General features: G+C 41.6%; 1 protein-coding gene across 1 annotated transcript in view; it reads right to left on the reverse strand.

The window, feature by feature from the left end:
- The window catches only part of F5 (coagulation factor V), an 85,221-nt gene that overhangs the window by 25,032 nt on the left and 32,463 nt on the right, over positions 1–27,726 (reverse strand). Inside the window, exons 5-16 of the mRNA XM_049633883.1 lie at positions 27,099–27,242; positions 24,454–24,675; positions 22,785–22,950; positions 17,721–17,898; positions 16,151–16,250; positions 15,562–15,773; positions 14,324–14,474; positions 12,234–12,446; positions 8,229–10,683; positions 5,366–5,540; positions 3,913–4,149; positions 2,851–3,067 (exon numbers count right to left, since the gene is read on the reverse strand). Coding sequence (XP_049489840.1) covers positions 2,851–3,067; positions 3,913–4,149; positions 5,366–5,540; positions 8,229–10,683; positions 12,234–12,446; positions 14,324–14,474; positions 15,562–15,773; positions 16,151–16,250; positions 17,721–17,898; positions 22,785–22,950; positions 24,454–24,675; positions 27,099–27,242 — 4,470 coding nt within the window. The remainder of the gene's footprint in view (positions 1–2,850; positions 3,068–3,912; positions 4,150–5,365; positions 5,541–8,228; positions 10,684–12,233; positions 12,447–14,323; positions 14,475–15,561; positions 15,774–16,150; positions 16,251–17,720; positions 17,899–22,784; positions 22,951–24,453; positions 24,676–27,098; positions 27,243–27,726) is intronic.

Here is a 27,726-nt window from a genome sequence, read left to right on the forward strand (position 1 = left end):
GTACACCGGCAGAGGGGCTGGTGAGGAAGTAGGAGGCGTCCTGTTCACCACCCATCTTCTTATCACTCCACCCGTCCGGACCCCTGTGTGTCCTGCTACCAGGGGGAGGCTAAGACGGGCCCTCCAGCTCCTCCTCATGCCAGCCCACAGCAGCTTCTCATGTGGCTTCTCACTCTTCACCCTGGACCTCACACTTCTTCCCTGGGCTCCACTCACTTACCCTTGACATTTGCCTGCACTACCAAAACAGAAAGACTGACACGAGCCAGATAGGTGAACTCCAGTGGTTAAAGGAAAAAGTCTGAGAGCACACACAGCACATCACCCTGAGGCCTCCTAAATTCAGAGAAAGTTCCAGGCAAAATTAGGAAGGCAGACCATAAGGGTTCATGTCTATTGTCTCATTTGTATGATAGCTCCTCTGCCCTCTTCCCAGCTTAAATGTCTGGGGTTCTCAGGCTTCATCCACTCTCCCTCGGTGAAGTGTGTGTGTGTGTGTGTGTGTGTGTGTTTAAAGCACTTCGCAAATTTGATCACCTTAAAAAATAATACAAAATTTTACTGATAAAGCTCTGGGCTACCATGCATTTAGCTGAGATTGAAGTGAGGGAAGTTTTTATTAGTAGTGTTTTTCCAAAGTAAAAAGAACTCTATGGGACTTCAGGAACTGCGCGAGTGAATTTTGGGAGCAAAAGGAGTTAAGGTCATTTTGGCACCCTTAAGGTTACATCAAGTAAAGAGTACCTATCTTCCTACTCCTCACACCAGGCCTAACCCCGCACCTGTGCAGGAAATAGATCTCCTAAGAGTGAAACGTGTCTCAAGCAATTATTGGGTCAGCATTGCTAAATCATTATTACATCAGGATGTGGAATGAAGTCTCTCAACATAGCAGGTGCTCAGTAAAGGTTTGATAAATTGAACTGAGTAATAGAATTCCTTCATTTACTCCCTATTTCACCACTTAGTTACAAGCACGCACTGCACAGGCCAGGTGCTGAGTCTGAGGCTGGGAACTCGGGCGGTCTGCTTACCAAATACCCTGATCAATACTATGCCATGGGGATTACCAAATTACAGAGTACATTTCAAACTAAACTATCCCGGATGCATTTTACTCTTTCTTTGAGGAATCGGAAGCAGTGGCTCAAGGGTACTGAACAGGAAAGGGGACAGCCAGCTGACAAGCCTATCTGAGTCTGCAGCCATTGCGTTCCCACCAGCTCGGGAGGTTTTCAGAAGCGTGTGTTTGCCACCCGCAACACCAAGTAGCCTAGGCTGAAAAACCTAGAAATGCTAGAAGAGAAAAGGAAGCTCCACTCAGAGTTATTGGTCAGCTTTCCGTTGACACTCTTCTAGAAAGCTTAAGAGAATCTTTTTAACTTCTTTGTGTGATAAGCAGTCAGAGGGTAGAGTTTTGGAGCAGATCATAAATTATGTTGTTCACCTTCCTCTACCCTCAAGCGTTTATACGGGTGAGATCAGATCAGAAGGGCAGCCTGAGTGTGTAAATGGGCTAGGGGAGGCAAAATACACCTACTTAGCCGTGGCGACTGGCTGGGGGAGGGGTGGTGGTGGCACTGAAGTGGATGTGGTATATAAGTCTTTTTTTTAATTCCTCAAGCAACCTTCTCCTTTCCTGTTTCATGGAATGACCTACCCATACCCAAAGCACAGATCCATCCTGATGAGAAACCTTACAGCAATTCCCTCCATTCATCAAACTCTAAAAGCAGGGCTTCTCAGTCTTCATTTATTTTTCTAATCCCCAAGTCATTCTCTTTGTTTTTCACCTAATTCTAAATTCTGCCTTTCTCTAAAAACTACAGTAAAACCTTGGATTGCGAGTAACTTGCTCTGCGAGTGTTCCGCAAGACGAGCAAACATTTCTAATAAGTTTTAACTTGATAAATGAGTGTTGTCTGGCAATATGCGTTGTACGGGATGCCGAACATCACATGACCACAACTGAGCCAATGGTTCTTGAAATTCGCTTTGATATACAAGTGCTCTGGATGACAAGCATGTTTCCGGGACAAATTATGCTTACAAACCAAGGTTTAATTCAGTGACAATTTACAGACAAAATTCCTGAATGGAGTTCAGAGTACATTTGCTTTTCCCACTCACCCCCCCCCCCCCCCCCCCATGCTCTCTTTCCATGACTCTCCTGTGACCCAACTACCCAGTTTCCTATCTCATTTTGTTCTAGATGCTTCCGATGCCACCTGGGAAGTGCTGAGGGCTGGAACTGTCATGTTCTTATTTAGAAAGTACACATGAGGGGTGCCTGGGTGGCTCAGTCGGTTAAGCGGCCGACTTCAGCTTGGGTCATGATCTCGCGGTCCGTGAGTTCAAGCCCCGCGTCGGGCTCTGTGCTGACAGCTCAGAACCTGGAGCCTGTTTCAGATTCTGTGTCTCCCTCTCTCTGACCCTCCCCCATTCATGCTCTGTCTCTCTCTGTCTCAAAAATAAATAAACATTAAAAAAATTAAAAAAAAAAAAAAAGAAAGAACACATGAGTGATCACTTCTTCTAGATACATGGTTGTTCCTTTAGATCAAGGAACAGGTTCATTAACTGTTTACACTGCAGAATAGTGCTAATCCCTAAGCTACCATAGACTGATGCACACTGGCTCCTTGTTGGCTGGTTGGGTCAGTTCTGCGGGCTCCTGCGCTAGCTTTCAGACTTCTCTGTCCCCTTCACCTGCAGCGCCACCTGCCGGGCGACATCGGAAGCACCTCTTTAGAAGCACCTCATGTCTAATCTTATGAAGACCGAGGGCAGGAATCACGTGCACCCAGGGGGATTTAGGTCAGAGATTAGATCAAAGTCAGAAGACGATACCATGAAACTCGTGGGAGGTTTTTTCTTCAGAGGATGACAGTCTCCAAGTGTTGGGAGACTGGGGTTTCTTTTCATAGTACCAGCTCTTCCTTTCGTCAAAGACCATAAAGAGTAAGACAAATTCTCTCATGTCCACGGGCGTGTTGCTCTCCTTATGAAGTACTCCTTTTTGGCAGATCAGAAGGGGACCTATCAAGCCAGAATGGATATCTTTTTCCTGGAAGACAGCAGGGACAAATTGCACATATTTCGCTCTCTTGCAGGATTTCCTCTGATGATACAGAAAAGGAAACTTCAGGGGCCCCGAGTTGGAAGATTATAAAGAAATAGCTTACTAAGCCTAGGTATCATTATCAAATACTGTGGCATTCGTATTCCCTTCCTCTGATGAATCCTTTATCTCAGCATGGCAGTCATGATAATGTTGCAATTAGTGACAATATCGACACTATTATAATCACTATTGAGCATCTGCCAATACACAAAACACTTTGCCTGTAGTGTCTTATTTAATTCAGACAACAATCCTGTATATTAAATACAAAGAAACTCATTTACTGAACAAATATTACCAAGTGCCTATTGTGTGCTATCTACTGTTTTCTCATTTTTAACTTTTGGAAACTGAGGCCGAGAGAGGTCAAGTAATTTTCCTAGGCCCACGCAGGAAGTGACAGGAGGGTTGAACTCGAAGTCTGTGCTCTCTCTCTCTCCCATGCCCCAAACGAACGAGTCTTGATTTTGTAGCTGTTTCATAAAGGCAGAGCTAAAGAAAGCTAATACTTGCTCGAGGACATTGCAAATAAACGTCTTCCTCTGCAAACGTAGTCACTCTAACCAGGTTCAACAATTTAAGTAATCCCCACTGCCCTTCCTGAACACTTGCTTCTCTCTCGCTGACCTCTGAACACAAGTGGCTGTAGACGACTGGCCACAATCCTCACACATTCCTCATGGAAAACAGGACAGACATCTAACAGGAGATCAACTTGACCCTTCCATTTGGTGGACTCAAGTTATAGGGTTAGGGGAATGACAGAAATTTTTAATGGATGTACCTACCGGGTTCACTGCTGAGTAGTAGGCCCAAGCCCGGCAGGCAGAGCCAGGGTTTTCTGGCCCCGACCTTGGAGTGGCGTGCCATACGTACGTATAACTGCTGTTCGGCTGAACAACATTATCTTCCTTAAACCATTCAGGAGAATCATCTTCATAAGACTTTCCCTCTGATGACTTTTCATAGGAAAGCCCATGGGCATGAAGAGAATATGGTCTGGATGCTAAATTTTTAAAACGAACCTAGAAAAAGGAATGGTCCACAAATGTACTTAAGATGAACAAAAATCCAAATTAAAGAATGTCATTATTATAGGCCCAAGTAGATGGCTATTAAATTAGACCTAGATCTATATACAGTAGAATATATTAATTGCATGCAGGTTCAAAGTCACATATGTATTATTTCACCTGATTTTTACAATATCCTATGAGATAGGGCCCAAGTAGTTTACCCTAGAAATACCAAAACATGTTTATTCTTCTGCTAAGCAAAAGTACTGACGTTATGTTCGAATGAAATGATCACAATAGGTGCTGCAGATGTGGAGATGAATGCAGTTTGGGTCTTGCTAACAATAAGCTTTCAACCTCCTGATGAAGAGACACGTGCACATATGGATTCAAGTTAAAAATCTGGAGACCCAGGGCACAGGGAGGGCCCAGTCAGTTAAGCAACCGACTCTTGATTTCGACTCAGGTCACGATCTCACGGTTCATTAGATCCAGCTCTGCGTTGGGCTCTGCACTGACAGCACAGAACCTGCTCGGGATTCTCTCTCTCTCCCACTCTCTGTTCCTCTCCCCTGCTCACCCTCTCTCTGTCTCAAAATAAATAAACTAAAAAATCTGGAGATCAAAAGTGTTGTAAACAAAGTATGAATGGGGTTCATGGGAATGCCAGGAAGGAGCTATTCGGTTGAATGTGCAGGAGAGGTTGGGGTGGCAAAAAAAGTTTCTTAGGGAAAACAGAACTGACCCTTGCAGTGATGAATGGGAGCTCAGCAGAAGGGGAAATAAAATCATGAGATCATTTTTTTTCTTGAAGATTATCAAACGACAGTAAAACCGTGGTTTGCAAAAATAATTCGTTCCAGAAACATGCTTGTCATCCAAAGCACTCGTATGTCAAAGTGAATTTTATGAACCATTGGCTCAGTTGTGATCATGTGACGTTCGGCGTCATGTACTACTCATATTGCAAGATATCACTCATTTATCAAGTTCAAATTTATTAGAAATGTTTGCTCGTCTTGTGGAACGCTTGCAGAACAAGTTACTTGCAATCTAAGGTTTTACTGTACTTGGCAAGCAGTCTCTGAAAAGATGTGTTATTATTTGTTCATTTTGGAAAGTAAACAAATTACCCATAGCCCTCCTGCCCCTTTCACTGTTACAACCCCCTGGTGCTTGTGGAAATTCCTCTGACGATCTTAACAATGCTCAAAAGATGACTTACTTGGATGACATCATCCACTTCAGCTCTAATAACAGGACCAAGAATGCCGAGATGAGCTTCAAGCTCCCCCGTAGGATCACGTTTGGTAAAAGAGCCATCAAGATACTTTCGAAAGACCACTTTCTTGTATATGGTGTTCTCTGGAACATCGTCCATGTCTTCATTATCTACTTCACTGAAATAATAACAACAACAACAATAATAATAGTATTTGTTTAAAAGAACAAATGAAAGACCATTGAAGAATTGAAGGAATTATCCCTGCTTCTGAATATAGTGTCTAGCAGAGATATTTAATAAATACTTAATGTACAAATGAACGAAACTATAAATGAGTAAAAACTTAAGCCAGTAAATATCCTTCTGATCCCAGCTCATGTATCATTTCTTTGGTAAGGGCTCCTATGATCCTTTAGAGTAGGTGAAATCTGTCTATATTATTCTCTAAGTGTTCACAGTATTACCATAGTGTATATAGTATATTCCTGTAGTATTCTTAAATTTCTCTGTTATGTACAGTACAGTATATATCATTTATTTGTGATATTATCTATTAAAATCTGACTCTGACACTAGAGTGAAAGTCCCATGAGGTCAGGGATTGTGCCTAGTCTGCTCATTATTTAATTTCCAGTGCCTGGCAAATCATCTGACACATGACAGGCACTGGATCAACTTTTGTTTAATGTATTAATGAACGAATAATTATAATCATATAGTCACATAGCAGATTTTAATATCAGAAGCAGACAAAGCCATGCAATGGGATTGGCAGCTTGGGGCTGTCAGTTGACAATGGTCACCCCTGTGAATGAAAGTAGCCACGCTTCTCGTGTTTGCTGTTGTTAAATCGGATCATTCCTCACATAGTTCACCAGCTCAGTCTGGGGCCAGAGCACATCAGATTTTCTCACTGACTTTTACATTTCTCAAGCCTATGGAAACGGGCCGAAAGCTCATCCATCAATGTCATAGAATTTGTCATGCACCACAATCCATCAACAGAGAATCCCACTCTGTCTTCCTCCTGGTCTTCCTACACCACTGACCCCATCCTTCCAGACCCTAAGCATAGTTTCACAGAACACATGGGGATCAGCAAAGCAGCTGTGAGTGCCATAAACATGGGTTGCATATCTGGAATGGGACGTAAGATTTTGAAGGACCTGGTTCTATCCCTTTCTGCTTTGGAAACACCCTAAATCTTACTCTTTCAGGGCCTCTCTTAGAAATCCCTAGATAAATTATTCTCATATAGCAGTGGGAGCTACATTTAAATAGGAAGTCATGTGAAAATGTGTTTTAGGCTAACAGAGTTCTAATATGGAAATGCCAGGCATCAGATTAATGAAATAATTTCTGTAAGCCATACCATATATTGTGTTTGCTTACTCTAATTACACTTTGGCTTTTGATTTTCAGTGTAGTTGTTAGCTTTTATAAAATCTGTGAACTATATATTAGACATGGTGTGAGCATGGTCACCAAGCTGTGATCCTCCCACTATTGCTGGCTAAGACTTGCCCCTTGTCCCCCCTGCCCCCAACCTCTTCTTTCTCTATATTGTCATCCCAGAATACAGGCCACGTCCAGAGTCCAGCCCAATATGGCTTTCCATCCTTAAGCAGAATTGAATTGAAAACCGTTTAAAAACATATGTAGATCCCTTAGGAACCCTCTGTTGTAAGTCAGGCCACTTACATAATTGCATCTCTGGTTGAAGAATGGCTGGAACCTGAAATGTTAAAGCAGAAGAGGATCTTGGGGGACATTTGGTGTACCTCCTTCATTTAAAAGATGAAAGTAACAAGGTCCAGGAAAGGAACTGACATAATCTATGAAGCTAAGAATGGCTAAAGCTTTTGAAGGGCTTCTCAACGCTCTTTGGATAAACACCAAAATTCTTCCCAAAGCCTAGTGGCATCTGGTCTTTGTAGAGCGAGCCCAACGTTTTCTTACACTCACCCCCTTCTTGAGCTCCAGCTACAGAGGCTTCAGGCTTCCTCCTTCCTCGTGGCCTCATTATGCTATTCTCTCTATCTAGAATGTTCAGTGTCAGGTTCCTGAATTCTCATATCACCGTATCACCGTGTACCTGCCTTTCCTTTTCGGTCTTTAGCATAGTTGTATTTTACACTTATTTATGTGAACATTTGACTCTTATCTACCTGCCCAACTAGATGCAAGTGCCATGGGGGCAGGAGTCATGTATGTTTATATTCTTTTTTGTAGTCTCAACACTTAGCACAACACTTAGCTTAGGAGAGAGTAAGCACTCATTCTATAAGCCAAGTTAAAATTCAAATTTAAAGCAAAAGAAATCATTGTTTATGACTGCCTCAGTTGAAGGTATAAACTTGCCTTTTTGTTTCTAAGCTGGTTTATATCTTTGGCCTCTGCCACTGGAATCTCATGTAATTTGAATTAAATTTCACCAAGATGCTATACACTTTATATTGATCAGCAAACAACTAAAAGATGTGTTTTTCCGTAAACAAATGCAAAAGGAGATTCCTTCTGATTAGCCAGATTAGCAGATAGCTATGGGTAGGCTGGGCTCTGCACTTGGGCGAGAAAAGGAGGTAGGAACATGAGTTCAATGAAAGAAGAGAGAGGAGGGAGCTTCTCTAGAGAATATCACAGACTTCTTACAGTGATTGTTCTTATATTGTCCAAATGTCATGTAATATAGAGAGGTTAATCATAGAATTGACAAAGGAAATTGTATAGGACAAATTGCAATAGGGGAATTAAATTTTCCCAGAATTAGTATAATTTGCCCAGAATTATCTCCTCAGACTATTGTAATCTTTTTAGCAGTAGTGGAAAAATGAGAAAATCAATGGAGAAAATTTGGCCAAACCTTTGAGCAAATTTTGAATAATCCCAGTATAGTTCTTCAGCAGCAATGTAATAATATTTCTTGTTTCCATTGTTGCTGCGGAGATACCATGCTGCAATGTTGTCGGGATCTCTGGAAGAGTTAATGTCTGTCCTAACATCAGTTTGGTAAGGGTCATCATAGGCCACGTAATCAGTGTCATCAATGATTTCTTCACTGCTCTCTTCCTTCTGCCTTGGAATAATCTCAATGTAATCTCCATCATTTCCACTGAGGCCTATTACAACTGGTGGGTTAAGTTCCCTTGGTATAAAAGTGTTATTTACTGTAGAAGATAGTGGAGGAGATGGCACCTGACTAAGGTCTGGAGAAGGGGAAGTCTGACCAAATTCTGGAAGAAGCAATGAATGACTAAATTCAGAGGTGTTGGATGTCTGATCAAGGTCTGGAGGAGATGATGTCTGCCTGAGATCAGGAGAAAGGGCTGTTTGACTAATGTCTGGGGAAGGGGGTATCTGACCAAGGTCTTGAGAGAGTGTTGTCTGGCTGGTATCTGGAGAAAGGGTTGTTTGGCCAACATCTGATGAGAGGGTCTCCTGGCCGAGGTCTGGGGAAAGAGGCATCTGGCTGACGTCTGATGAGAGAGTCTCCTGGCTGAGGTCTGGGAAGAAGGGCATCTGGCTGAGGTCTGGGGGAAGGTTCATCTTTATGAGATCTGGGGAAATGGTTATCTCACTGAGGTCTGGGGAAACATCTGTCTGGCTGAGGTCTGGAGAAAGTGTTGTTTGTCTGTGGTCTGGAGAAACGGCCATCTGGCTGAGGTCTGATAAGAGAGGCTCCTGGCTGAGGTCTGGGGAAAGGAGCATCTGGCCAAGGTCTGGGGAAACAGCTGTCTGGCTGAGGTCTGGGGAAAGGGTTGGTTGACTGAGATCTGCAGAGATGGTTGTCTGCCAGGCTTCAGGCTCCAAGGAAGGGAACATCTGAGCAATGTCAGTAGGGAAGGACTTGTTCCTTAGGTCATAGTTGAGCATCTGGCCAGGCTCTGGGAGAGATCCAGGACTAGACTCTGTAGTGGAGTGCATTTGATCAGAGTCTTGAATAGGGAATGTTTGATAGCGCTCTTCTGGGGTTATTGTCTGATAAAGATCTGAAGGGGAGCTTGTCTGACTGGTGTCATTTGGGGGATTCTGATTATGGTTAGGAAGTGAGGCTATCAGGCTAAGATTCACAGAGGGGAATGTCTGATCGAGGTCTGTGGGATGAAAAGGTGTTTCCTTGGATTTATGGAATAACAATGAGTGATTAAGTCTCCTGTCTGCAAATGTGGTATTAGCCTTTCTTAGAGGATGAAAGCCCCTTGGAGATAGAGGAATATGGTGTGCAAGCTTCTCTTCCTTTTTCTTTTTTCGTGTTTTAATGAAAAAAGGGCTTTTCTTCAATCTACCGTTTCCTCCATCCGGTCTTTCCTGCAGAAATTTCTTTCTAATTCCAGAAAATGGGGGGTGGCCACTCTGCTTTCTGTCTTTGTTTGTGAAAGGGCTGCTTTTTCCCAAAGTCCTCGAGGCATTCTGAGGGCTGCTCAGCAGCTTAGTGGCAGCTGTGTCTTCATCGGCATCTTGGACTATTTCATAACTACCTTTCTCGGAAGCCGGATGCCATTTCCCATTCAAAATCTTTGATGGGTGCTTTTGTCTTAAGAGTAACAGGTCACCGGGAAGGTCTTCCCAGGCTCCCGTTCTGGAAGGAGAAGAGTTGCCTTGTCTTAAATGTCTCCCAGTTTTATATGCTGAAAGTCCCACCTGGGAGATCCCATGCTTTGTTGTGTGGTCTCTTCCTTTCTCGGATCCATTGTGCTTAGCATGTTTTTGATTCCTGAAACCATCTGCATCGAGCGGAAGAAGGCTTATCCCTGTGATATCTGATGGGAGAGGATCCTCCATGGAGTCTTCAGAATAAGGGCTGGAATGTTCTGCTGTGGAAGAGTTGAGAACTGATTTCTTGTCCAAGCCAATGCGTCCCAAGGGGGGACCAGCTGTGGTGGCTTCTGGGCGAGGAAGCGTTTTGTGAGGTCCTGCAAAGTTATGGACAATAAGCCTGCTAATGCTACTCAGGAAAGAAGAATTTGAACGAATAGCTGGATCAGTACTTGAAGGAATGAACTCAGAGTAGTTCTCCAGAGCTAGGGCAGTAAGATTAAACTCCTCTTCCTCCTGATTCAGTGATGAATTTCTGAATGACCTAATTCCTAACCATGAAGCCAGGTTTTCCTGATAATCATAGTCACCATCGTCCTCTTCACCTCTGTTTTCTGAAGAATCACGCATTTTCCGCGTAGTCATGGCTGTAGATGCCAGAGGTTCGTATATAATCTCATATGAATCTTCGTCTTCGTCCCGGATACACTTAACGTCCCTGAATCGCAGCCTTAGGTTCTTGCTTCTGGGACTGGGATTCACTGTAGTTAATATCCAAGTTCCTACAGAAGAGAGACAGAGAAAACAGAGAGCTCTAAGTCCCAAAAAATATAGAAAAACACTAGGATCCATTGTGGCAGATGATTTTCAATGAACTTCAGGGCAGGGACAATCCAGCATGGTCTGTGGGCCACCACTGATCCGTGAACTATTGATTAGTGTTCCACAGTGACAGAAGGAGATCAGTTGGTCTAAGGTGTTTAGAAAGCCCGTTAGCAATTTGACATTGCTGTGACATCCAAGCATGTGATCAGTATCGGCCCAAAGGATTGGTCAGTGGAGATTAGGGATAAAAGAGTTAGCATAGAGAGTTTGAGAATCACTATTTTAGAATATATTTAAAAAGGATGAATGAAGAATAAAATGGGCTTTGAATACCATAACCATCCTGTTAGCTGCACATATTGCGAATTGGTGTGAGGGGAGGATGATGATGTTCACCCCAACAAATAAGAGACATATAGATATTTCTAAGCAATAAATGATTTGGGTGGGCCCGGGGAAACTTTGAATCTCTTTGAAATGCTATTATTTGCTGGCGTACAGATTTCCTGGAGAGTCTCCAATAGTTAGTACTCGTTGGGTGTCTGCCGAGTGCTAGGATATTACAATTAATGGTCAGAGCAACTCTGTAAAGTGTTGTTATTGTGTTTTTCAGATGAAAACACGGAGGCTCAGTGAGGTCAAGTCACTTGTCCATACTGAATGCCAGAGCGCATCTGAACAACTCCAAAGCCCATGTGCTTTCCACGGCACTGCTGGCTTTGAGGCCAGCCTCTAAGGCACTATATCTGATGGTCACTACTGCATGGTGGAATGACTATCTTTAAAAACTAAAAAAGGGAATCACTTTCTCCAACTGCAGACTGAGCCCCTGACCTACCACCACACCCACGCCTGGCTCCCCTCCTCCCCAGGTGGGTGACGGGCATTGAGGAGGGCACCTGTTGGGATGAGTGCTGGGTGTTGTATGGAAACCAATTTGAACAATAAATTATATATATTAAAAAAAAAACTAAACTAAAAAAGGTAGGGGCGCCTGGGTGGCTCAGTCAGTTGAGTATCCAATTTTGGCACAGGCCATGATCTCCCGGTTCGTGGGTTTGAGCTCAGCGTCGGGCTCTGTGCTGATAGCTCGGAGCCTGGAGCCTGCTTCAGATTCTGTGTCTCCCTCTCCTTCTGCCCCTCCCCTGCTCACACTCTGTCTCTCAAAAATGAATAAACATTAAACAAAACCTGAAAAGGGGTTTTTTTTTTGATAAAAGAAATGCTCTTTTGTGGCTGAATGTTCACACTTCCTCCTCTAAGTCATGGCTTATCTCTTTGCTGTTGTGTCTTTACTTCTCACTTAGCCCAGAGAAGGATAAATGGAACCCACATTAAGCGACTGGACCCTTTAGGTAATTAATTCCACCCAATATGAATCATGAGAAATACTGAAAGGCAAGCCTGAAAGGGATCAGAAAGATAAACCCAGGAACTGTGGGAGTCTGGAGAGCTGCAGCAGACCTTTAGAGATCAGAGATGCCTCTCCAAGTGTCTAGGCTCTTACCAACATTATCCATTGTGACGGTCACAGATTCCCCACGCATGGGGAAGAGCGTCAAGGTGTCCTCATGTCTCTTTCCATAGACGAATGAGTGCCCAGTGAAGTGAATGGTCAAAATGTCATCCTGGGTCCCTACACTGCAGAAGTGCCACTGGACAGTGTCATCAAAGCAGAATCCTAGCGTGGGTATACTCTCAGGCACATAGCCATTGATAGCTGAAAGAGTAAAATCTGTTAACACGCAGGCCTCCGCCAACAAAAGGACATGTGTCTAATTATACCTGGGATTAATGTCCTAATATTAACTTGGTTGTGTCAAAGCAGTGATCATCTGAGATAAGCTCCACCAGGTCTAACATGTGACTAGAAGATCAAAGTCAGATTTCCCAAAGGAGAATTTAATTTCCTAAGTTAGCCAAGGGAGAAATACTCCGATAAAGACAAAGCTTTTCATTCATGTTGACTTCTTCATTGTCAAGTGTGTATCAGACACTTTGTTTTCCACGGTCTGCTTTGAAAGATATTCTGAACATCAATTTAGAATATTATCTAGACTAATTCTACCTGGAAGGAAAGCATAATATAAGAAAGTCGTCTTGACACATGAGTTAGTGAATAAGAAGTAGTGTCCCTAAAAGTCATGCATATTTAGTACATTTGCAACTTGTATTGTGCCCTCTTAGCACTGAGATAACCTATGGTTTTCATGCAGGGATTGAGTTCACACATGTTCATTATCTTTCAAAGGGACACAGCTTTAGGCAGTATCTTTACTCAGATTCTAGGCATGGTAATAAGATCACAGGCTTGATTCTTTGAGGACACGGCCCACATCTGCCTGGTTTACCAGTCTAGCCCTGATCCTAGTATGAGGCCTAGCACTAGTGAACCCTTAAATACTTACAGAAGAACTGACATATGTTTTTAGTTTGTATTTCATTCAGGAGGCTCTTCTCAATGGTCGAAAGCTCTATAATATAGCAGCCAGTAGTGACAGGGGCCACTGAGCACTTGAACGGTGGAGAAGAGAATCTGGATGGAGATGTGCTCGGAGGGTAAAATATACACCAGATTTCAGAGACTTAGTATATGAAATAAAGAAAGCGAACCTCATCAATTTTTATATTGGTTATATGTTGAAATGATCACATTTGGGATGTCTTTCTCTTCAGTTTTTCATACGGCCGTCAGAAAAGTTTAAATCGCATCTGTGGCTCACGCATAATTTCATACTGGACAGCGCTGGCCCAGAACTATGACAGATTCGCTGCCGAAATGAAATTATGCAAAGAAAGCAGAGTAACTCCCTGTTTTGAGTGATTTCCATGGCGCCTGGCCGTTCAGATGATCCCCAGCTGCCAGTCATCTGAAGCCATATGAACAGACCGCAGAGAAGCCACCCTCCTATCAACGATCACCTATCAGAGAAGGTGGCCATAATGACTCTCGAGTGTAAGGAAATGTGGTGAGGACCCTGACCACTGTGGCAGTGTTTGCTTCCAGCTGGCTTAGTCAAATCTCTCTCAGACTTGTCAGAGCAGTGGCTCTGGGCACTGAAACTGAAAACCGCAGCAAATGCCTGGACTTTGGCTCAGGTCACTCCCTCTGTTCTGAACTTCTTACTGCTCCCTTCAAACTTCTTCGTGGATTGGCTCTTTAAGACGCTTGGCTCCCCGTATGCATTTTGCCTTAGTTTGACTGGACAGTCCAGCTTTGGGTTACTTACTCAGTTTCTGCCCTGCTAGCAAGAGCGTTCACCTTGCCCCCCACCCCCCGTCTGAAATCCCCATATGCCACTGACCAAGCCTGTACCCGCTCTCCTCACCACCCCCACCCCTCACCCTGCTCCTCCGGAGTGTATGTGCCCAGAGCACGCACATCTGGAGCATGAGACCAAGACTTCCTAAGGGTCACAAGCCTCATGTCGTAAAGAAGTTTCTGTAATATCATCCACTAATTTCTTCATCAAAGCGAGGACTGAGAGCGAGGATAAGAGGTGAGTGGAATCTACTCCATGTCTCCGCCTTTAGGCACAGTCCTACTTTAAGCACCGGAGTGAAAAACTGACGGACGAAAACAGTGATTTGACTTACTGCTCATGATGTTTGATTCATAAAACTTGGGGTCATCACGTTTCACCTTATCGGGATTTTCGCAGAACTTGTTGATATTGTCCTCAATGTACCAGCTCTTGTTCTCATCAAACACAGCAAACACAGCCTGCTGCTCAATGTCTGCTGCCCTCTGGAGGGTAGAAGTGCTGTGTTCAGTGATTGATGTGCCAGCCCATCGCCCGCAGCACTGAGCTCTTCTCAGAAACCAAAGAGGCACAGTCCCTGGGGCCACTGAAGCCACAAATGCAGGCATGTATGAAAACCATTTTGTACAAAGCCCTCATTAGGGCCAAAGGTAATGTGCAAAGGCAAACTGAGCGGATCAGGAAATTCAGAGACTAAAACATCTTAGTAGAAAAATTCCATCTCCTCACGGCCGCTGTAATTGTGTTCTATCTCTGTAAGTGAATACCTTTCAACCTGCAAGATTGACCAGATGTGCTCCAAATAGTTGCAAAGGATAAAACAGAAGGTTGCAATAGGAAAACTTTATCCCTCTTCCTATCTGTGTCCTTTCCTAGCTCAATAAGTTAGGGTCTTCCAAATGTCCATTTAAAAAAATTTTCCAAACATATATTTATGGTGTATGCCTTAGGATGAACTTCTTTAATAACAGCTTAGCCTGGTTGGGAATTTTAAGTTACTAATATGAGACTATTAGTCTCTGATGAAGTTCCATATATTTGTTCACATTTTTTTTTTTTTGTATAATTTAGTCTCACTAGAGATGGACCATTGTCTGGGTCCAACTTCACCAGATGCTATCTCTCCAAAGTATTATCTCTCTCATCTCTCCCTAGTTCAGGTCTCTAAAAATAACAAGGACTAGTAGAGAGATTTACCCTTTTACCAGGTGGTATCTCACTGAGCCCCAAAGCAGCCGTGTCAAATTTTTTTAGGAGGGGTATTAGCCAAAGGAAGAAATTGAGAAAGGCGAAGTGACTTGCCGATCACATAGCAAAATATCTGGAATTTCAAACTAAAACAAGATACTGCATCACTCTATAGAATGATTGCCTTCTGCAGTGAGAGTCAGATGAAAATAGACAAGACAAAAAAAAAAAAAGGAATCTATGTTGTCACATTTGCACTAAAGAGGACAACTTAGCATTTTCTGTTCTCTAGAAGAAGGCTCATTCTCTAGTGAGAAGACCTAGTCTGTGTCAGCCAGAAGAAGTTCCTAGATTTTCTAAAAGTTTACTCCATGGACAGAATACCTGTATGCCTCGTTTATCCAGGGATCTGCTCTTACAAATTAGAAGTAGCCCGATCAGCCCAGAGGCAATGTCCCTGGTGATGTCCACATTACTGTAGTATGGTCTTGTCAAGCACTGGGCATCATTTTCTGTGGGTTCATCAGACTCTAGGATGTTCCACTTGTAAGTATAGGTTTCCCCTGGCTGAACTGCTCTGATCATAGTGTTATTGCCTGAAAGAAAATGAAGGTAAAATTGTCTTCACTTTCGAAATTATTTCAGTAAACAAACAAACAGCAAAAGTTTTATTAGAGCCAGGTAATATTAGGGAAGGAATATGCGTATACTAAGCTCCACCTGACAGAACCTTGGATTACGTGTCGCCGTTAGAAATCGCTCCACTAGAGGCCGCTATGGCACTAACAAAGAACAGCACATTTTAGGGTAAATAAATCCCTGAAGTGAGCAGGGTTTCGTTGTGACTTTTAGGACACCCCTACTTGTATACTGCCTGACTGCACAAGTCATGTTACTGAGCAAAGAGGACAGTAGGAAAGCGTGGCAGCCTCTCAGAGGTGAACAGTTTCATTCAGTAGACTCGGGTTCAAACCTGAAGTGAAGGAAGAGTTGACTTCATCTTCATAAGGAGAGAAGGTCACTCCATGAGGGTAAATGCTGTAGACACGGCTGGCCATATTTTTGAACACGATCTACAAAGTTAATTAATTATTTCAGGACTTAAGCTCAATCGTGAGAATTGATATGGGATGCTTAGCTTGGCAAACGCACTTGATGGAGGGCGTGCTTATGTGTGTGTGTTCGCAAACTAGTTCTGTTTCTCTGAGCAGCAACCTCTCCCCATCACCTGGAAGAAACTTTTGAGAGAATTTCACTCACACGGTAGGGTGGAAAATGGAAAGAGAAGTCTGCCCTGTATTTTCCTCACAGTATATCACTCTTTCCAAACCTGTCCCCTTCCCCTCTCCTCTCAACTTGGACCACATCTGCCTTCAGATCTGTTCCTTCTCCTCTCTAGACCATAATTCCCTTCTCCAGCCTGGCACACCTCCCAGGACACTGTCCTTGACATTATCTTCTTGAGGGGCATACAAATAGCCAGATCCTGAATTTCCAATGAGGTATATTTTTACACTTGCTAAGAGCACCTAAAAGGGAAATCAGAAATGGCGGAAGGGAAAGAGGAATAGAGAAAGGCTGCTTCCTATCCTTTTGTTATCTTTAAATGAACAGAATTGACCTTGTGTGCGGATATGTTAGTTTACCCCTAGGAAGGGGTGAAAGGAGGAGCATTATTTACACAGGAGCGATAGTTAGCCTTCTTAATCTTCAAAAGAGAACCTTAATCTTATCTCCTACTGGTCGATTGCCAAAGCATTTGGCTCATCCTTAATCTGTAGATTACCTGCATTCTAGAACCTTGCCAAAGATGCCAACCTTTAATTTTCTGCTGCCCAGTTCTTATCAAAAGCTTGACTGATGTGGCATATATTTAAGGAAAGCTGCCTGAAGAACACTCGGTGTTCTTGATACATGTCTAAATTTACCTTCATCACAGACCAGCTTATGGGAGAACTACATACCTAGAGCACAATGATGAATTGTTTATACTCAGTTGTGTTTACTGTTATGTTCTCAGCTATGAGGACAACCCTTATATTAAAAAGCTATGCAACTTATTTATTATACCAATTATAGGGATTCTATCAAGGATTCCATCCACTGTATTATACAGCATCCTCTTTTTAAGGATCCATGGGAGAAACTGATCTCAGTATCAGGGAAAACGATACTTTCTTTATGAGTACTGCGAATCTTGCCCTGACATATTTCCCTTTTCACTCGGCTGCTGGAATGCTTTGGACAAAATTTACAGACAACCCGATTGGAACATACGGCGTGTGTTCCATTGTATTTATCCATGGCTTTATTTTCTTTGTCCCCACATTATCCTTCACCTCAATGAAATTGGTTCTTTGCTTTATCCTTTTACAATTTGATGAATTGTCTTAGATTCTTTATGTTGTGAGGTAGGCTATAAATCAGAGCAAATACTACATAAAAACTGAAGTTGCATTTGAATCAAAAATTATAATGGACATATTTATACATTGTCTTTCACTATTTAATTTCTTCCATGGTTCCATATTTGTGGTACTTACTTTGAGTGTGTCTCTGACCTGGGCTCTGATAATAGGACCCAAGATTCCATCTTCTTTGATATTGGGATTCTCCATGCGTTTGGTGAAAGACTCATCTTGGTACTGCTTGTAGACAACCTTCTTATAATGTTTTCCAATTTGGTTTGAGAAATTATCCAAATGCAGAGATCTGTATTTTCTTAAAGTGAAATGAAATTTAAAAAAATTAAACCGTTCGCTCGAATAAAGACCCCAGGAGGATGAGGAAACCCTATGCTTAGAAGTTCTGCTCTTGAATTAGCTAAAATGCTAATTTTCTTTAAAAAAAAATTCTTAACGTGGTTTGCAAAGTCCCAATATCTGCTCTCTAGTTGGAAAACTGGAAACCTCTCATCTGTCTGTCTTCTCCACCACTGATAAAGTTGTGGGCATGGTTAGAAAAGGCTACCTAGAACTTCCTGTCACTCTGGTCACTAGAACAGACCTTAGAAATCTCTGGAAAAAGAGCTATCCAAAAGCAATGAGAGGATAAGAGACTCTTGAGAACTGAGAACAAACTAAGGGTAGATGGGTGGTGGGGGAGAGGGGAAAGAGGGCGATGGGCAGGGAGGAGGGCACTTGTTGGGATGAGCACTGGGTGATGTATGGAAACCAATCTGACAATAAATTATATTAAAAAAAAAAAACAAAAGGAATGAGAGGATATACTGTGAATTTTTTTTCTCAAGTCCTCCTTATCACTTAATTTGTGGTACCCTTAGTGACTGACCAGGTATTTCTCAATCTCTAAAGATATGTTCCCACCCAGGAAGCTCTGACTATTTTTATTAGACGTAGTTCTGTGCTGTTGGTCTATCCCTTCTACCATCCACCTGATCCCAGTGCCAACTAAAAAGCAATCACCTTCACCCATCTTCTGTAGCTCTTATGATAAAAGATTTGGGGCAGCAACATGAACCACTTTTCCTTTTGGTCCTCTTTATTGCCTTAGTTTCCAAAAACAGAAGCGCCATGATAGAACTGATCCATTTATGCCTTTATTTTGCACAATAAAAAGCACAGACCGTTGCCAGAGTCCTGGAACCTTATTGCAGTTCTGCCAATTATTATTATCTAATCTTGAGCAAGTTCCTTTTCTGCCCTTCTTTCTCAGTTACATTTTTTGAATAGCAGATTTGAATAGCAAATACAATCAAATGATTTTGATTACAGTGAAAATGCTCACTCACACACTATATCCCATCAATCCCACGTCTCTGACCATCCCTGAATTTTCTAAATATTCACTTGCATTAATTTCATGTGTATAATTCTAGAGCATCTTTATGCAACTATGAGTTATAAATATAAATACACTTATATTCTCATTCCTTAGCAAACAGGCAGGTATTTTATACTTAGTGCTACACCTTGACTTTGTCTTGTATTTTCCCAGCTTTATTGAGGTGATTTTGACAAACAAAAATTGTATATATTTGAGAAGTACAACATGATGATTCATATATGTATATATGTGATTACCATAATTAAGGTAATTAACACTTCCATCACCTCACCTAGTTACTATATTCGTTTTTGGGGGTGAGAATACTTAAGGTCTACTGTCTTAACAAATTTCAAGTATACGATACCAACTATGGTCACCATACTGCTTATTAGGTCCACATTTAAGTGAGATCAGGAGATCATACAGTATTTGTCACTTTGTGTTGGGATGTGTCTTAGCAGTATGTTCTGCAGCTTCATCCATGTTGTTTTAAGTGGCAGGCTTTCCTTCTTTTTTAAGGCTGAGTAATATTTCAGTGTGTGTGTGTGTGTGTGTGTGTGTGTGTCTGGAATTTTCTTTCCCCATTCATCCCTCACCAGACCCTCAGGTTGTTTCCATATCTTGGCAATTGTGAATAATGATGCAATGAACATGGGGCACAGAGCTCTCTTTAAGGTATTGCTTTCATTTCCTTTGGATATATATTCGGCAGTAGGATTGCTGGATATTGTGCTACTTCTATTTTTGATTTTTGGAGGAGACTTCTTACTTTTTTCAATAATGGCTATGTCAAATTACATTCTCACCAACAGTGTACAGAGTTCCATTTTCCTCACATCCTCACCAACTCTTGTCATCTCTTTTTTTGTGGTAGCCATCCTCACAGGTATGAGGTGATAATCTCACTGTGGATATGATTTGCATTTCCCTGATGACTAGTGATGTTGAACATCTTTTCATGTATCGATTTGCCATTTATATGTCTTCTTTGGAAAAATGTCAGCTTAGGTCCTTTGCTCATTTCTAAAAGTTTACTTTATTTTTTAAAAGATTTTATTTTTAAGTGATTTCTACACCCAACAAGGCGCTTGAACTCACAACCCTGAGATCAAAAGTCCTACTCTCCACTGACTGAGCCAGCCAGGCACCTACCTTCACCCATTTTAAAATCAGGTTGGGTTTTTGTTTGTTTGTTTGTTTGTTCTGCCATTGAGTTTTTTATATATTTTAGACATATGGCTCACAAATATTTTCTCCCATTCCATAAATATCTTTTTCATTTTGCTGATTGTTTCCTTTGCTGTAGAGAAGCTTTTAAGTTTGATGTAGGCCCACTTATTTTTTGGTTGCCTGTGCTTTTCGTGTTATACCAAAAAAGAATCATTGTCAAGATCAGTGTCAAAAAGCTTTTCCCTTACCTTTTCTCCTTCAATTCTTTAATCTATGTTGAGTTAATTTTGTGTATCCTATAAGCTAATGGTCCAATTTCATTCTTTTGCATGTGGCTATCCAGTTTTTCCAACATTATTTATTAAAGAGACTATCTTGTCTCCATTGTATATTTTAGTGCCCTTGTCAAAGATTCATTGATTATATATGCATGTGTTTATTTCTGGCCTCTATTCTGCTTCATTGGTCTGTTTGATTAGTATAGCTTTGTAATACAATTTGAAATAAAGAGTATGATGCCTCTAGCTTTTGGTCTTCTAGTTCAATATTGTTTTGGTTATTCAGGGTCTTTGTGGTTCCATATAAATTTTAGGATTGTTTTTTTCTATTTTTATGAAAAACGCCTTTGGAATTTTGATAGGGATTGTATGGAATCTGTACACCACTTTGATTAATATGGATATTTTAACAAATTAATTCTTCCTATCCATTAACATAGAACATCTTTCTATTTGATGTCTCTTCTTCAATTTCTTTCATCAGTATCTTACAGTTTGTGGTGTATAGATCTTTTACCTCCTTGGGTAAATTTATTCCTAAGCATTTTATTATTTTTAATTCTATTGAAATGGGATTATTTTCTTAATGTCTTTTTTGTATATATTGCTGTTAGTTTAATAAATGCAACCTATTTTTATACACTGATTTCACATCATGCAACTTACTGCATACTTTTATTAGTTCTAATAGATTTCTGGTGGAGTCTTAAGAGTTATCATCTGCAAAGAGAGACAGTTTTGCTTTTTCTTTACCAAGTTGGATGTCTTTTATTTCTTTTTCTTGCCTGATTGCTCTGGGTAGGATTTCTAGTAAGATGTTGAATAAAAATGGTGAGAGTAGTCACTCTTGTCTAGTTCCTGATCCTACAGAAAAAGCTTTCTTTGAATATGATGTTAGCTTTGGGTTTATTATGTGGAGGTACATTCCTTCCATAGCTTACTTGTTGAGAGTTTTTATCATGAAAAGATGTTGAATTTTGTCAACTGCTTGGCAAATGGGGCTCGTGTCAAGACAAAGACCAAGTGGGACTGTGGCTGAGTCCAAAATGGGACAAAGCTGTTTCCAAGTTTGTAGATGGGAGCACTGTCAGAAAACCTATCTCCTAAGCATGAGGTGCCTTCTAAAAATATCCCTCCTTGGTCTTGGCTTCCACTGGGAAGATCCTGGAATTTCTCAAATCCTACCTGGATTCCAAAGCTTTCACAGAAGCACTTTTGTTTGTGACAGCTGTCAAATTACTACTGTTATGGAGGGATACGATCGGGGGACCTCCTAATCTGCCATTTTTTCCTCCCTTGACTTCTTAATCTAAAAATATATATCTTGGACAACTTTTATATTAGTGTAGAGAGAGTGGTTACAACCTCTTTTGAAAACATGGGGTGCCTGGGTGGCTCAGTCGGTTGAGCGACCGACTTTGGCTCAGGTCACGATCTCGCAGTCCGTGAGTTTGAGCCCCACATTGGGCTCTGTGCTGACAGCTCGGAGCCTGGAGCCTGTTTCGGATTCTGTGTCTCCCTCTCTCTGACCCTTCCCCGTTCATGCTCTGTCTCTCTCTGTCTCAAAAATAAATAAACGTTAAAAAAAATTTTTTTTTTTTTAAATGAAAACAGAGGCATAGTATTCCATCATACGGACGTGCCATAATTTATGAAACTAATTTCCTATTGGAGGGCATTTTAGGTGGTTTCCAAACTTTTGCTACTACTAACAGTGCAAATATCCAGTACGTACACCATTTCACAGGTGAACAAGTATATCTATACAGTAAGTTCCCAGAGCAAGATTGCTGGGTCAGAGGGTACGATGCATTTACAATTGTGAGCCTATGCATTTGTAACTGTGATGCGTATTCCCAAATCATCCTCTAGAATGGCTGTACCAGTGTACTCTTCCACCAACAATGTGCGCTAGTGCTCGTCTCCCACGGCCTTGCCAACAGATTGTATCATCTGCACTTGTGGGTCTGAGAGGCGGAAGACAGTATCTCAGTGAAGTGTAATCTGCAGTTCTCTTACGGTGAGTGAGACGATTTTTCAAGCGTTTGAGAGCTACTTGCACTTCTGAATTTCTCCCCCTTTCTGACAGCCTTTCTAATCTACAGAATAAAATCTGTGTCTCACCTGGAGCATTAAAGTAAAACTAACAGAAAATGTTCAACAAGTGATCGCTGCTGTTACCAGCCGCTACCGCTGCCGCTGCGGAGTTCCCTTGGTGAGTTTAGAGTAATTCCAGGTTGATTTGTACAAAAAGACCCGAATCCAATACATGTATTCCCTTGAGAGATGTCAGTGCATGACAGTTCACGCCATGCCTTTAGGACTCTGGGACCTTTCTTTACACAGTGGTTAAGACCCCCCAAAACTCACTTGTCCATATTCGCTGGTATTATCGGTGCATAGTCCCAAATGACTTCCTCTGCAGCAATGAAGTATTCCCACCTCTTCATGTGCCGCCTCTGGTCGCGAGTTAGTTTCTTAGGATTCCTGGTTTTCTTTGCACAGCTTGCAATGTCTATATGAGCCTGCATCCCGGCTGAATTAGAATGTAAGGGCAGGGAGAGATTTTGAGAGAAGAAACTGAGGCTGGTCAAAATGTAAATCTTTTAAATAATAACAGTAAAAGTAATGCTCAAGCAACTTCTGAACGTTTTGGTCTATAGTTCTTTTAGCACAGTAGAGAAAGGGGCAAGAATAAAAAGCAAAGAGAGGATGGGTTAGGGAAGAAATTTGGAAAGATTTCCTTTGCTTCTTTTAGAGGAAAAAAAATGTAACTTCCAGATCCTTAAAATCTTACGACTTAGGTCTTGTTGATTTCTCATTTTCCCTGTCATCTGTCCCTTTATTTGTAAAATGGAGATGATAATAATAGTACATACTGTATAAAATTGTTGTTAAAAATTAAATAAGTTAATATAAAAAGCACTTAGCCTTAATAATGTTAGTTTTGTTGTTTTTTATTATTTGGGACTGTACCTCCTAGGGGTATTATGACAATTTCATGATTTCAAATATAATTTTGACTGCTCAGTGTGAACAGGAAACAAAATGACCCCATCAAAGTGTCCCTTTCTTATGTGTCTGGCTTTTGTATACATTGTTTTGGTACCAAAATAATTTTCTATAGCAATATCATTTACTTACATTTTAGTCTCTGTTTATATAGACCTTCTTCCCAACAGCTTTTTTAACATTTATTTATTTTTGAGAGACAGTGAGAGACAGAGTACGAGCAGGATAGGGGCAGAGAGAGAGGGAGACACAGAATCCGTAGCAGGCTCCAGGTTCTGAGCTGTCAGCAAAGAACCTGACTCTGGGCTCAAACTCACGAACTGCGAGATCATGACCTGAGCTGAAGTTGGCTGCTTAACCAGCTGAGCCACCCAGGCGCCCTTCTTCCCCAACGGTTTTAAAACAACAATGTGTAATAATAGAACAATTAGTTAGTGTGTTTACATGCTACCACATAACAACCTGGGCTGATTTTTTTCCCCCACCAAAATCAACTGATGTTCTTTAAACTCACTGCTCAGCTAGTTTAATTCTATGTTTTTTCCATTAAACACACACCCATTGGGTTCCGCCTTGTCCCAGGCTTTGTGTTCATCTTGTTATAAAAGATAATCTTTTCATGTTAAATCTTCTGCACTTTCTGTAACTTGGTGCTTCTATATAGTGCTTGCAGATGTTTTATTTGTTCTGGCACCTAGGGTTTTTTTTTTCTTTAGCTACATACTAAATACCCCCAGGAAGAATATCTCTATGTATGAGTTTATTTCCTTCCTTCTTTTTCCTTTTGAGGAAGTAGAGCCCTCTTTAGTTTTTGCTTCATTTTAAAAAGCCTTTGTCAATTTCCCCACTTCCTCCAACTCATGCGTTATATTAAGTCTAAGAGCAGAATAACTAAATTCTGTTCTCAGGACTAAGCATATATGTCTGGGGTGTGGGTGGCTTGAAAGGGCAAAGGAGAATGAGGGAGTTAGTGCCTGGGAAGAAAGGATCCCATGTTCACAAGCAAAACTTTGGAAGAATTTCTTGCCTTGAAAATGACTTGGGACGAGAGAAGATATGATCCACTTGCCCTTTGGGCCCACAGTCATGTTTGCGGTAGTGGACGTAGAACTGACAAGGGTGATGGCTGAGATCTTATGATGATTCTGCTCCAAGACCTGGCCGTTGAAATGAATGGAGAACAGTTCTGGCCCAGAGCTCATTCCAATCAGATGCCAGCTAATGTGGTCATGGGCACAAACAGTGATATCTGAGAGGGAGAGATGGGGAGTGAAACAGGCAGTCAGCACTTTGTAATAAAAAAAAAAAAATCACTCATGAGCTATGTACTGAGCACCTGCTATGCATCAGGCGTTGTTTCAGGGGGTATAGACACTCCAGTTGTGGTTCCTGCCCCAGCAAAGCAGACATCTGAGTGACGGGCAAGCAAGTGGTCACAACTTAAGTGGTATGTAGAGGTAAGAATAGAGCCCACAGATGAGGAAAGTTAGTTCAGAAACACAAGGATTGCTAAGAGATGAGGCCAGGGAGGGAAAGTAGGTTCACCTGGGCCTGAGGAGTTTCTGAGAATGCAGGACTTTTAGTGTTAAGACTGGGAAAGCCCTGAGAAAGCCTGGGCAGCTGGTCACTCTAGAATCAATCTGGGCTCAACTGGAGGGAGGCACCAGAGCCTCCAATAAGGCTGAGTTCAGGGGCATAAACTTCTCAACTGGATAGAGGTCGAAGCTCTGCCTAAGGGAGAGATGTGATGATGCTTTAAGAAATTTTTAATCACTTCTTTAACCACTTGTTGATTGTTTAAGTGACAAGGCAATGAATTCCTCTGTGGGATATAGGCTCTCCTTAATGCAGTAGGCCACTAGGAGCATTTCATGGATGAAGTCATGAAAACTGAGAATAAAAGCTGAGTTTTGCTCCTTCTTTGTGCTCACGGTGACTGGGAACGTGCTAATTTTCTCTGTGGGAGATTCTAAGCCTCCTTCCATCCTTGACTTGGGGGTTTAAATTTCAGATCCATAATTACCAGATGCGACATTATGGAGCTGAGAATCAGTCCCTTACCTGTAGAGAGACTGAGGGGCTTGTATTTTTTAGGAGACCATTGTAACCAGGCAAGGATTCCTAGTATCATGGATGAGAACAAGAAGCTAGAAGCTGCAAGCAAGAACCTAGAAGGTAGGAGGCTTTGATGGAAGTATTTATCTACCCCATAAAAAATGCTTATGCTGAATTAAGCATTTGATAACATCTGTATTAGCATTTATCATATATTTAATTTACCATGCTCCAAAAGACAATTGCACAGCATTAACTTTTCTCAGTTTCTACTAATGACCCCCTATGTTGCCTCTCCTAAGCCCAAATACTCTCTCTTTTTTTACTATAAATTCATAAACTCGATGCCCTGACCGAATTACTAATTTTTTTGCATGTAGCTTGCTTTTGTTTGACTTCTACATATTTACACAAATGATTCACTGTTCCAGGACACAGATACAATGTCTCCTTGACCACTCCTCTCTAAGGATTATTGCACTGGAAATGCTACTTTATATGTAAAAAAAGAAAATTCCTCCACACCCCTCTGCACCAGGATAAATGGTTGATCCATTTTTGTAAATAGGCACATTTACAATGACAGTGGATTTCCAAGGGCCACACTAAGCTAGAGAAGTGAGCAAGGCTTGAACACAGACCTCCTAAGATAGAGGGCAATTAACTAAGTTTTGGAACTCTGAATGGAGAAACCAGAGTCATCGGAGTATGTTTGTAACAACCCGGGCGGGAAGACAGAGTCAAATGAAACAGAATTCAATTTAAAAGCAATATCCAGACCTCCACTCTTGACAAGTTTGACAAGTTTCGTTTTTAGTAAGCAAAGCCACTTGTGATTTTCAGATACAGAAAATGACCTCTGAGAAGTATGGACTTTAATAAAATAATATTCTCATTTTCCTTTCTTTTTCCTCAGGCTCTTTGGTTCCAAGTCATTTCTATTGGAAGGGGGGAAGAAGTCTGGATGGGAATCAGTTTTGTTGTTTTTCTTTCTCTTAATAGTGACTATGATTTTGCTTTTCCACAAGAACCTCCATACAGATGGAAAGAGAAAACCTCCTACATGCCATTGACGATTCCTCACCCATCACCTTGTGAAATGCCAGTGGTAGTTTTGTATGTGGGGTCCTTCTCCTAATCAACCTTCACTGTGCGTGTATTCCTTGTATTCTTTCTGCTGACCCTTTCTGCCAGGGATTGACCTTGAATTTCTGTTTTGCAAGGCTTCCTTTGTGGAAGAAGGCATGGTCACCACGCAGCAGGGACCACAGAACTCACTGAAGGAGACTGAGCTAATATCTTGGAGGTCTTCCTGGAGGCACAGGCCAAGGTGACGCCTGCCCAGAACCTTACATATAATAAGGCTGCACACTCTTCCTCCTAGGTAGCTTCCAATTGTTTGTTGTATTTGTTGTAAAAAAAAGAAAAAAAGAAAAAAAAGAAAAGTATGATAGAATCTGGAGAACCACTGAATTCGATTATGTTATCTTTCTGATTAGGAGTTGAAAAACAGCGAATATGAGTATGGTCACCTTCCGTGGGGCTTTAAGGAAAACAGCGGGATCAAAGGCACTAATGGTGCTGCTGTGGCCGGGTAGCGTGCGGCCCGCGGGTTACCTGGCATTGTCCCATTCACGTAACCATTGACCGTGTACATTAAAGACAATGACTGGCTCCAGCTCTTGCTTTCGTCAAACACGGCAAACATCAGCACATGCTGTTTGTCAAACATCTTCTGAATCCCATCCTCAGTCAGGGTGCCTGTGAAAGAAAAGACATGCTTTTTAAGCATCCTAGGCACAAGACTCTCGTGAGGTATTCCTACATAGGAAAAAAAATCTAAGGCAAGCAGTCATAATAGCTTTAAGAAATGCTTATTTTAAAAAATAGCATCTTTAGCAAGTAATAATGCCTAGAAGCTTATTAAAATTCTGGTGTCCACCTTAAGTATTTTCTTGGATACCTCAGAGCCTTGAGGAATGGGGACTTAATGGCAAATTTGATCTGGCACAGAGAAAAAACATTTGGGACTGTCAAGGCTTCAGGAAAAGCGTTTATTTCCTCCAGTATCAACAGGCCCATAAATAGGTATGTTAGCTCAGTTGGCCAAGGACGTTTCAAGTTTAATATAGCCATCTTGCCTGGACGTGTAGTGAGACAGCAGGTCAAGATTAATCCGTTCTCATGTGAGGAGGAAACGCAGCTGAGAGTCAAATAAAAGAAGAGGTTTTTATAAGTTTGAAAT

The sequence above is a fragment of the Panthera uncia genome, chromosome F1 (genome assembly GCF_023721935.1).
Source record: "Panthera uncia isolate 11264 chromosome F1, Puncia_PCG_1.0, whole genome shotgun sequence".
NCBI classification, from domain to species: domain Eukaryota; kingdom Metazoa; phylum Chordata; class Mammalia; order Carnivora; family Felidae; genus Panthera; species Panthera uncia.